The sequence below is a fragment of the Montipora capricornis genome, chromosome 8 (genome assembly GCF_036669925.1).
Source record: "Montipora capricornis isolate CH-2021 chromosome 8, ASM3666992v2, whole genome shotgun sequence".
NCBI lineage: Eukaryota > Metazoa > Cnidaria > Anthozoa > Scleractinia > Acroporidae > Montipora > Montipora capricornis.
The window spans coordinates 12644218-12656459 of NC_090890.1; the positions used below are offsets into that span (position 1 = coordinate 12644218).

At 39.8% G+C, this 12242-nt stretch overlaps 1 protein-coding gene across 6 annotated transcripts in view; it reads right to left on the reverse strand.

Annotated features, from left to right (window-relative positions):
• Positions 1-517: 517 nt before the first annotated feature.
• Positions 518-12242, reverse strand: part of LOC138060736 (uncharacterized) — a 13084-nt gene continuing 1359 nt past the window's right edge. Inside the window, exons 1-2 of one of the 6 annotated variants that reach the window (XM_068906590.1) lie at positions 5852-5970; positions 518-4670 (exon numbers count right to left, since the gene is read on the reverse strand). In XM_068906590.1, coding sequence (XP_068762691.1) covers positions 1000-4670; positions 5852-5927 — 3747 coding nt within the window. In that variant the 5' untranslated portion in view covers positions 5928-5970 and the 3' untranslated portion in view covers positions 518-999. Of the gene's footprint in view, positions 4671-4754; positions 4975-5707; positions 5783-5851; positions 5971-12242 lie in introns of those variants that run through there. The other 5 variants (XM_068906595.1, XM_068906593.1, XM_068906592.1 and 2 more) reach the window with 5 other exon arrangements.

The following is a 12242-nucleotide window of genomic DNA, read 5'->3' on the forward strand; positions in this document are numbered from 1 at the left end:
GAATCAGTTCTAAAATGTAGTGATCATTGCTATTGTTCGATGAGAACGTATCATTTCACTATAGCGGTAATTGAAAGTTACATATCAGATGATATTACAAACGTTCCTCTTTTTAGAAAATGAAGGAATGATCTCGTGTGCTACTTTTTTGTCCTTACCACATTTTGACTGCATCTGAGATTTTATTACTGAACAGACGCACAGCAACTTGAAATCTTTTTTTTAATTGGACCAATCGTTTGGATTGTCGTTTCCGTTTTTCAAGAGATCTTAAGAGAAACTAATAAGACTAAGAACAAGGGTTTGTCCACTATTCCGTTTTAGAGTCTGATTTATTCCCGAGATATTGGAGTTGCCAGAGACTGCAGCTACCACAGTGAAACTACGAATGGTAGGGGTAGCACGTTGCTGTGGCCGGAAACGTCACTGGGGGTGCAATGACGTCAACTTCGTTCCTCTGGGGTAGGAGATGAAAGACCCTAAGAAAGAGGTTGCAATGAAATGCTCAACACACAACTATTCTTCTGCATCGTTAGATTTATTGACTACGTTTTAAACTTCTACTAATATTTAAATCGCATAATGATTTTTGTTCTTTCTTTTCCTTTTAATGAAAAAAAAAAAGATAACTTATTTCATAGTTCCCGTGATACTGTTCCCTTAAAGTAAAAGATATATCCACAGGCACTAAAACAAAATTATTGTCAAACACACTGGTTACATTAAATCAACTAGGTCTATTTTATTAGCAGCTTATTACAACAGAATTCAGGGAAAACAAATTGCAAAGGCCAGTCTGCAAAGGTCTCAAGGGTTAAAATGCATTTCCAGTTGTGCACTACGTTCACATTCGCTTGACAACTAAAGCTGTACTGATGGGTCGGTTAACTACAGTATCTTGAATATTCTTATCTTGATTTACAGTGTACATCAGTTTTACATCAGTTTCTACGATGATCTGCATCAACCACAGAAAGTCAGGTTGCTAACGCTGTAAATTTAATCCAGAAGTTGCAAATCATCCTCTTCGTAGTCACAATTGATCAGAAGCTGCCCAGACATCGACAGACCACCCAGAGTCTCATTTCCATTCAGGTATGATCGGGATGATGTAAAGTTTGAAAGCAGTTTAACGCAATGGTAAACCAAGCGTGAGATCTGCGATAACACAGCCAAAGCAACAAAGATGCAAACTAAGATTGGAACCAGGCTCAGAGCACCCAACTCTATCCATTGTAAAACGTGAAAAAGGTTTTGATTGGGTCCAGCAGGCTCGATTCCCTCAGACAAATAAGTTGCCTCTGCCAAGCTGAACGTGCAAATCGCAACCAGACTCAGAAGTGAAATGGTTTCAAAGATGTTGGCTTTGAGGTCACGAAAAGGCCTTAGTGAAAGGTGATGGACAAGGATCATGATGCATGCCATATCTAAAGTGATAAATCTTGTGACAGAGTCGGTAACAAAGGTGTGGATTGTTAGCAAGATGAATCTACGGCCAGTTAGAATGCTCTCCCAGTAAAGTGTCCCACTGTCATTACCGGACGGCTCACGAAATGCTTCATGGAGGACCTTCTTGATTTCTTCCGCATCCTCGAGATTCCATATGAAGGGCACATCTTCGTTTTCTGATTTCCTGCAGTGACGAACGAGCCACAGGACAAGACAGGGAAGAGGAAATGCACATGCTATCAAGAATTTCTTTGCTGACACTTTGTCTTTGGCGAGCATCAGTGATCCCCAAAAGAGAACCAAAATTAGAGGAATAACGAAGACCATTACGAAACCAATGAGAATGTACTGCCACCATTGCCAACATTGGATATTTCCATCTATGAAAAGACGCCAGCTTAACCCCATGGGAACACAGTGCATGAGTTTAAGGGTTGTATCTGCCAACGTTTCGTATCCAAGCAACAGTGTTTCCAAGGCAACGGCCAGGTAAAGCGTCAACTTCGGTGGAGAGATTTTCTTGGACTTACTTGCAGCCCGATGGATAATGTAGATGAAGCCAATGGCCAACAATATTGCAAAAAATTTTAAACAAAGAAAAAGCTCTTTGGTGACTACATTGAGACCAGGAAAAGGACAATCAATGCTGCCGTACAATGTCTTTACCTGAAAATTAAAAATCGCTATGACGGAGGGGATAAATGGCAACATGTGTAGGGTTTCCTCTGGTGACTTTAACATCAGCAGTTCCGCGACTTGATAAAAATAGAAAATAATCTTAAGATATCCAGGATCGTGTGTTTCCTTCTCGGCTTCGTGTGAAGTTAATGTCTGTGTATCGTCGTGTCTAGGGAGTTCCTTAAACCACAAAGTTTGTTTATACAAAACAGAAAGAATGGGAGGCTTGAAAACGAAATAAGCTGCAAACGCAGCGACGTAGATGATGGTCGCTACCCAAAACCAATGATTATGACACTTTTCGTTCTTTTTACAGGACGTAGAATGCAGGGCCTCGCTGTATCCTTTACGGCACTGTCCACAAAGTATGCCGGATCTCTTACCGTAACAAGCGTTGTAAGGATGACGGATGGAATGACTAGGGGTGATGCAGTAATCTAGTGGACAAGGAAAAAACTGTATTCTCGGAGGGTTTTTTGATATAGGCAATCCCCAAAAGTTCTGCCTGGCCTCAATGTTACCACTTTCGCACGATGCACCGTGAGGACATTTTCGGCACATAGTTTTCTTGACGACGTTCAGACCAGCTGTCATTCCTCTCTTTAGACTGTAAAAATCATTGGGGCATTTGTCACAAAACATTGTGATGTAACTCAACTCCATCAAACATATGGTAAGGTTGTTACCCTGTGTGAACTGAAATCCTTCTGTTTTGACTGCTTCATTCATTTTCATGTGTTTTCCTGATGGACATCGAAACGTGGTTACAGCGTCAACTTTCAGTGAGCTTGTTCTCGTTATTGTGAAGATTGGATTGAATTTTCTGTTCATGTTCGCTGTAAAAGATGAGTTGCTAATCCTCACTGGGCCAGCACTCTCAGAGTGAACAAAGCACCCTGTGCTTGAAATTTGACCGTTTTTACTTTTTGAAAATCTATTCAAAGGATCATGGAGAAAGGTGCTATCCTCGATGCTGAGGCTACCATAACCCGTCTTCATATACACGTGACCGCCGGCTGTAAAACCTAGGTTGTCTTTGAAAGTACAGTTCTTTAAAGTAACATTTCCATTAAACAAGTTCAGGGCCCCCCAAATACCAATGTTACCTTCGAAGCTGCTGTCTTCAAATGTAACAGGCATTTGATGTGAATTATTCCATAAAAATATACTTTTATGATTTGGGAGTCTTGAGCAGGAATCAGGAGGATCTTCGTCCGAAAACTGGATGTCCACAGTTGCTCTTTCATCCAGTTGATAGACATACTGGGAATTATTTATGAATTTGCAGTTCTTTACGACAATTTTCCCACGAACATTCTTTTGAATGGCCACATACAGAGCACTATTGTGTAATCCCTTGAAGGTGACGTTCTCAAGAAACACAAGGGCCCTTATGAAGTTCGGTCTCCGTGTGTCATAATTTTTGACCCGGAAATTGACGGAATATCCGGAACCTTTTGTCTCATTGCCCCCAACAATCGAGGTATTCTTGACAAATAAATATTGCTCGCCTGCTGAGCAATTGGCATTACAATTCAGACAAACATTTGTTGCCATAAAGATACCGTTTCTGTTGTTCCCTAGCACGCATTGGTCCAAGGTCACTTTAATACCAACTATACCGGGATTTAGTTTAGGAGGTGCACTGGCCGTAATTGCACGTCCATATGAGCAATTAATTGTTACTTTTGTCAGTTGTACGTCAAATCCTCCGTATACAAAAAGAGAATTCTCGTTGTTTAGAAACGTTACGTTTAGTAAAGATAACTTTCCAATGCTGAAAAGTTCGAGGATTCGAAATGACACCGCAAAGCCATTGTGCTTATGGCCAAGTTCTCGGAATGTGGAATCGGAGATAGAACCATGAACACGCACTCTGTTCCAAGGAGATGCTGACCTGACATACACGGAGCCGAATACTTTTCTATCCTCCGAGGTGAGGTTAAATCGCCCAACCTTACCCTTAAAAAGACATCTGGAAATATTGATGAAAAAATGCTCATTGATTAATTGGACAAAGACGGAAATGTTATTGTACAAGAATTGAGTATCGCTGATAACAAGAGATGATTTCCGATAGTAAAGGGATTTATTTTTCCAAATCTCAAAGGCTGTATCACAGTTTATAAAGCGGCAGTTGGATATGAGGATATGGGAACAGCCGACCTTTAATAGACGGACTCCATTGTTATGAAACACGAGATTTGATAACTTCAACCTGAAGATTCCGTATTCTGTAGTGCTTCCAAAGACCAGACCATACTTGTAAGGACAAGAAATGTGTGCTTTCGACATCCAACCTTGTATTGTCACACTTTTGTCCAAAACATCAGCTAGGCTCGTTACATTTCTCAAAGCGCAGCCGTATGGATCTGACTCAGTGTTCCTGCCATCTAAACAAACTTTCCCTCCATCTTGGACTTTCCGCAATGCCAGTGATAGAGTTTTGCATGGCTGCTTCGTGGAACCACAAAACGATGAGTCTTGGCCGCTTTGACGAGAAACGAAAAGACAGTCTCTTGGATATTCGTCTGAACCTGCAACTGAAAAATCGCAAAGTTATCATCATAAGCAGCTCGCAACATAGGTTCAATAAGGATTGCAACAAGTATCACTAATGTTCAAACCTGCTAAGGTTCGTTAAGTACAAATCATGCATCCGTGACTACTCAAAATCCTTGAACTCACCCCCGCTCGCGTACGTTTGAGCTAACCTTCAGTAAGAAATGTCGCCGGGGCTTAAATTAAGCTTTTTCATAAAGATCACATGATAACATTGGTACCCAACACAGTGTGTTTTGAAGAGAAATGAAGGTTGTCAAACTCTTCAAATATCATCCAATTAGCTCGACATGTCAAGTTGCTGACTTGTACTTTCGAATGAAAGGAAGTTTTAACTCTGATGTAATAATAATATTTCATCATTGAAAAGTAAGAATTTCCGGGTCTTTTGAAGACCAATACACTCTGGTCGTAATTGATAATAATCGATACGAAATAAGAATTACTCATAGTTCATTGTGCGCAAAAGTACTAGTCAATAAGCAGCTATAAATAAAGAACATACGTAAATGAATAATTAAAACGCTAGGGGGAAAAATGTAGATGCCGATTTTGCTCCGCGCGTATTACATACATCTCAATACTGCATTAGGTCACGTTTCTTAAATCTCTTTCCAATTATTTTTGCCAACTTGGAATGGACATTTTTGCTTCCGTCAACTAACATGCTTTAGAGCTTTTGATGCCACTTTCATCAGTCGATACACTAAGCTCAAGATGTATTGGAACAGAATTCCAGACCCTATAAAATAATTAAGCGCTGAAATTCAAGAGCTCAGTCTTCTAACGTAAGTGGTTTCTTCTACTAAACGACGATGTGCCTATCATGCCATAAAGTTTATTTTTGTTGATATTTATGAACAACTCATAGATAAAAGGTGCATTCCTGTGAAGAAGTAATCAACTGAGGTACTTCTATCAAAGCTATTAACTTTAGAGTTATCCTGCTTATTCGTCGTGGAAATGCAGAGCCGGTCAAACCGATCGCCGCGGGGAAACAAGCAAACCGTTTGCTTACCGTGTTAAACAACTGAGAATCCGTTGGCGGACCACAATAATTGACCGACCAAGAAGAACTTCATCACTATGGAAGTCCGTATGAAACTTAAACATCAAAACTGTCAAGCTCAAAGCTATAACATAGCTACTCCCAGTCACTTACCTGTGTGATATATACAGGGCAAAATCAATAAATAAAGAATCGTTAACAGCAAACCGTTTCCTACAAGGAAAGGCATCTCACTGAGAAAAAGGGAGTTTTTTCTAATCCTATCGGCTAAGACAGCAACAGTAATATTCCGAGAACCCGCAGAAACGTCTCTTTTAATTCAAAGATATTGAAGCGACCACATTTAAATCGTAATTGCACGTCTGACTTGTTAAGGGCGGGTTATTCCGTGACTGTATTTTTATCCACCTATTTCTTAATCCTGGAATTAAAATAAAATAGACAAAATAAGGTTAAACGCTAACAAATAGCTAGGCAGGGGAAGCTGGACAGTTATAGGCCTTGTCTTGCACCCAAAACTGTCCGTTTTTTGACTACGACCATGTACAAACAAGAAACTGCGGAGAAAGCAAAAATCAGAGGCTTTTGTATCAAAAATACGACAATTCGAAAGTTCCCGGTTTGTACTGAAGTTTCTATTTTTGATAGAGTAACGGTTGTTTTGCCGTGTGAAATAGAGGGAAGTTGAACAATATTGGAGTCTTTCGGCTGTCACTCATACTCAATAAAAGGGTCGACCAAACGTTACGACTGATGGGGCATTTTTGCGGCGGTATTTTGTTCCAGTGTTTTCTCTTCTAAATACTATAAGCACAAACTGCATGTAAAGGTTACTCAGCCTGAAAAGATAACTCCAGTAGTTTGAAGTATATGTTACTTGACCAAACCTTGTAATTTTAGTATATTTACTACAAGAAGGGAAAAATAAACTAATCTATCTATTTATTAGAAACTCAAAATCCCATTTTTTGCCCCTTTGATTTTACTTGTAGGCTAAGGCGCATTCATTTCACCGATGGTATGAAGATTGGGTCGGGGTGGACTCTTTTACGTGTAGCACATGAAATTCAAGCAAGCGCTTGTGAAGTTGATAAAGGCTATTTTACGACCGTAAGTAATTTTAAGATTGTTGAGCTCAAATGCCGACTCTTATAACCCTCCATCAGAACGAAGCATCATAAACCACCGACGCAGCACAGCATAACCGTGGACGATAACCGCAACACTACCAAACGTGCCAGCAAATATCGGAGAAAGATCTAGACTAGATTGTAGAATACCCGGTCACAAGAAATGGACCCTAAAAACACTGCTCTCGCAGTGCTGCTGACGTGGTGTTGGATATACCTCGTTCTTTAATCCATAAGGCAAGCACCAAGGCACTGCGGCACCAGCCATTTTACTCAATTCACTTTAACCTTTTAAGACGACTAAAGCACCGCGGAACTGCGATTTGATCAGAGAACAGATCGTGATGGGAACCAACGATCCCAAGCTACACACGAGAAAACAATTTAACTGTGTAGAATCACGGAACAGTCCCGGGAACATTCAAGAATTTTCAACCCACCGACTGCTCAAGCAAGTAGTATTGACACTGTAAAGAAGACCCAGGCACCTCAAGAAGCCACAAAATCAATGACGAATGACGAATGACCTGCAGAGGGTACTTAAATGCAAATGCTGCTGATCGTCTAACGACAGAGGAAATTGTCCGACCTATGGAGCAACATGCCACAAATGTAATGGGCGAAACCACTACGCTCGCTGCCGCTTGAGACCAAAGAGTGGTACTGACGAAAAAAGAGTGTATCATGTGGAAGTACAGTTGAATGAGAAAGATGCGCCACTAAAAGGACAGCATATTGAAGGGATTGAAGGTATTACTGGAAGGAACATTCAGTCAGATTTATCAGTTAATAACAACCCCGTACCTTTTAAATGTAATATTTTGCGAATGAAAATGGCAAAAGAGTTAATTAAATGCTCAAGTAGAACTAACCAGTGCGTTGCTTAAATCGTTTGGGGGACATCAGTTAGATACGGTTGGCAAACGTTTGCTTGACACAAAGGCAAATACCTCCCAGGGTTTTACAACTTTGGAGTATTATATTATTCGTGCTAATCACATCCGAGGCTTTCAAGAACATAATGGAACTCATCCAAAAGGCTTTATTTTCGTTGAACGCCATCAATACTGAGACCTACTTGCTCCACGGTATCATTAAAGGTTATGAATTTCATCCCCCCCCCCCCCCCCCCCCGTAAGCATCACGGTGAATACAACATTAAATTAAAGAAAGCGAGTCACCCTACAATTCAGCCACAGGGAAATGTTCCCCTAAGATTAAGAGAAAATCTCGCTGATCTAAAAACAAAGGGTATTATTGCCGAGGTAAAAGAACCAGTTGATTGGGTCAGCAATGTAGAAAAGTAGAAAAGACCAATGGTACTTTGAGAGTGTTCTTAGACCCGCCAGATCTTAACGAAGCCATCGTAAGGGAGGATTTCAAACTTCCAAGCTTTGAGACAATTTCAAACACACTAGATGGTTGCAAGGTTTTCTCTGTGGTGCACATGTCAAGTTGTTACTGGCACCAGAAGTTGACAGACGAAACCTCCTTCCTGTGCACATTCAATTCACCGTATGAAAGATATCGATTTCGAAGGACGTCATTTGATATCTCGTGTGCAATTGAAGTAACGCAAAAATGGTCGAGAAACATTTTGGTGACACATCTGGTGCATTACCAGTTTTCGATGATTGGAGGCAAAAATGAGAAAGAGCATGATTTGGTCCTCCGTAAGGTTTTAATCAGAGCACGCGAACTCAACATAAAATTCAACCGTGAGAAAATTCAGTTCCGTGTCCCCCAAGGTAAGTACATTGGTGAAGTAGTAAGTGGCTTAGGGTTTTCACCAGTCCCAGAGCCGCGGAAGATTTCTGCTTTTCGTAACATGCCAACCCCATCATGCAAACAAGACTTTCAAATGATATTAGGCAAGATAAACTGAATTTCTGAACAGATCTTACTCTCCTGATACGTCGTTTGCTTTTAATTTAGTAACCCCAACAGAAGTGAAACTAGAACTTTCTCGCATGCCCAATAATAAATTTCATGGCTTATATTCATGTCCAACGCAGATATTGAAGTGCGCGTCGAATGTTATCAGCAATAGTCTTGCAGAAATAATAAATCTATCTATTTCGACCGGAGTTTACAAGCTAAAGATAGCAAAGATTATTCCTATCTTTAAAACAGATGATAATACTGGTCCAAACAATTATAGGCCAATTTCTTTGCTGTCTAATTTTAATAGAATCTTTGAAAAATTGGTTTTGAAGAGAATGGAATCTTTCCTTGAACAAAATTATCTGCTTTCTCCATCTCAATATGGCTTTCGTAAAACACTTTCAGCTCAGCATGCAATTTCGGATATTGTAAGTACCATACAAACAAACATGGACAAACGCTTATTCTCGTGCGGAGTTTTTATTGACCTAAAGAAGGCTTTTGATACTGTAGATCATAAAATTCTACTGCATAAGTTGGATCAGTTGGATATCCTGACTTCGAAAGACTCTTACCTTGATATACGAAACATTATTCAAAAGGTCAAGTTTTCTTCAGATTTTATTGTATTTTCTTAGAATAATAAGTATAGTCTTAATTGTATTATTCCAGATTTAGATCTATTAAGAATTTTTGTAAAATAAGATTTCTCATGGCGCTTTCTCTTAATGTGGTACTAATTAGCTCACAAACTTAATTTTATAATTTATATTCTTGTACATTTATCTTCTTGATTTTCCTGTAAACTTGTCTACCTACTCTTTTTGGTCACGACATGACCCACCCAGATTAGCATCTGCTACCTGTGGGCATGTCCAATTTGTTAGCAATACCTATTAGAAAAATAAAGAACTGAACTGAACTATCTTGCAAAGTATATCCCTAACATGTCTGAATGAACTGTCCCTTTGCGCTCCCTGCTTAAAAGTGATGTCCCATGGGGTTGGTTTCTTGACCATGATAGTGCACTTGACAAACTCTAGTAAGTTATGAGTTGTGCACCAGTTCTAAAATTTTATGACACAAAATTGCCAACCACATTGCAAGTTGATGCCAGTAAAAGTGATTTAGGAGCATGTTTGATGCAACAAGGCCAACCAGTTGCATATTATGTCCCTATAGAAAGGAAATGTTGGCAATTGTTTTCTGGTGTGAAAGATTTAACATGTGCATACATGGGGCCGAAGTTGAAGTAAATTCTGACCATAAGCGCCTAGAGAGTATTTTCAAAAAGCCGGCGCTTTTCAAAATATCCCCTCGCTTGCAAAGAATAAGGCTTCAGCTGCAAAAATAAAATGTCAACGTGAAGTATGTTCCGGGCAGGTTTTTGGATACCCTCTCTGGAGCCTACAGGCAATTTTGTGTTTCTAAAGACAATGATATTTATCAAGACATGGATTATTTTATTCACAGTGTCATTACTGTAACAAACCTCGTTATCCGCTCAGATTCCAAATTGATAGAGCTCCGTGAAATAAATTGTAATGACCAAATCATGAAAATTTTACACCAGTATGCCAAGGAAGGCTGACCTGAACGTAAACGTGACGTGCCTCCACCTCTTCAATCATTTTGGAGTGTTCGAAATGATGTTCATGCCGTAGATGGTCTCCTGCTCAAAAATAACAGGCTTTTAAGTCCATTGGCATGGAAAAAAAAACATCTTCCAGAAGTTGCACGTTAGTCATTGTGGGGTTGAAAAGTAGACCGTAATGCCCGTATGAAAGTTTTTCGGCCTGGCATGACCAAGGAAATTGAAAGAATGGTTGCAAGCTGTGATAATTGCATGAACCCCCAATGAAATCAACCAAAATAACCCATGCCAACTCGAGATATTCCACTTTTACCATGGCAAATAGTTGCATCAGTTCTGTTTGAGCGCAAAAACCAGTCACGGTGCTATCTTGTTGTCATTGGACTATTATTCAAAGTATATTGAAGCTCTCAAGTTGAAGGGCAAATCCAGTCATGCATAATACTATACACGGCCTAACTAAACTTTTCTGCAGACATGGCTAGCCCAAACTCTTGTTGCAGATAACATGCCTTATAATTCCAAATATAGTCAGTCAAATGGTTTTGCAGAAAAAGGGGTTCACTTTCTTCAAAACCTGCTGAGAAAGGAGTGCAATTTTTATGAAGGTCTCAAGGAATATCGATTGTAACACACCAATAAGTAATTTTTCTTACTAACCTAACCAAATGTTGTTTATTCTATAAGTCCGATCCAAAGTTCCTGTTCAACTCATGGTGCTGATCCCACAAATTTGTCATGATGTTCCGGTGTTACTAGAACAGTGCCAAGCTAAGTACAAGGGATTTTATGACCGAGGCTCGAAACAGTCACTTCAACTTACGGAAGGGATAGTATGAAGTTCAGGAAACCTGGTGACCGACATTTATCACCTGCTGTAGTTATTAGTAAGAATGAGGCCCCAGGGTCGAACATGATTACTGATAAAACTGGTAGACAGTATCGCAGACGTAGACGCCAAATACATCTTACTCAAGAACCTCCCATTATAGTCAATGTGGATATGAGTGATGAGTTAGAATCAGCGCTTATGCGATCTGACATAGACGTGCCTAAAGCTACGAATGAACCTAGTGCTAGTGCTAGTGCTTCGTGGCCAAAAAGAATCCTGGAACCAAATCCTACATTAAACGATGTTTTACCTGGTCCGCTCTGCTCTACTAGGGTTAGATCCGTTCCAAATTGGTATAAGGATTATCTGATGTAAATGGGAACTGCAATTACATCATTATTTTTCGTTAGGTTATTTTACTCTTCCAATTTAAATTTTTAGCAACTCTAGTAGAGATATTAGTGTCAGTAGCTTGAGAGGGGGGATATTTTGATTGGTTTTCATTGGTCACTGTCATGTGACTACGTTTTGTTATACTTTGATGTAACGTAAAAGTACTCTCTCTCTGGAATAAACTATTAGAAAGCACGCTTGTGTATCTGTGCCTCTTACTCATAACAGCTCGGATATCTCAGAATTTGTGGAAAACTAGAAATTGCTCAGAATACAAAAAGTTGCTCGAAAAGAAAAAGGTACTAGTTGCTCGAAATACAAAAAGCTGTCAAAAAGCAATCACGTGATGTGACGCTGTCGGTTGAAAGAATGTTAAATCACTCGAAACTTGATAAGACCTGGTATATCCTCGGTCGTAGATCAATTTTAAAATATTTTCTTGTCAGTGTGTTGCAGTGCCTACCCTGATAATCCATACGACTGCATAGTTTTGAAACTATTACTTGTTTGTGCCATCATGGCAAGGCAAGTTCGCTCTTAGGTCGTCTCGCCCCAAGAGTCGGGAGAGCTGGTTGCTCTGGTAGGCCAGCTGACTTGACCTTAGTTATTCCAAATAGAGCTTTCTTTAGGACACAGTTTTAATTGCATACCTGCAGATCGAATGGCCAATCCACAGCATGAGGCCTATTATTTTCCCAAGTGTATTTTAGG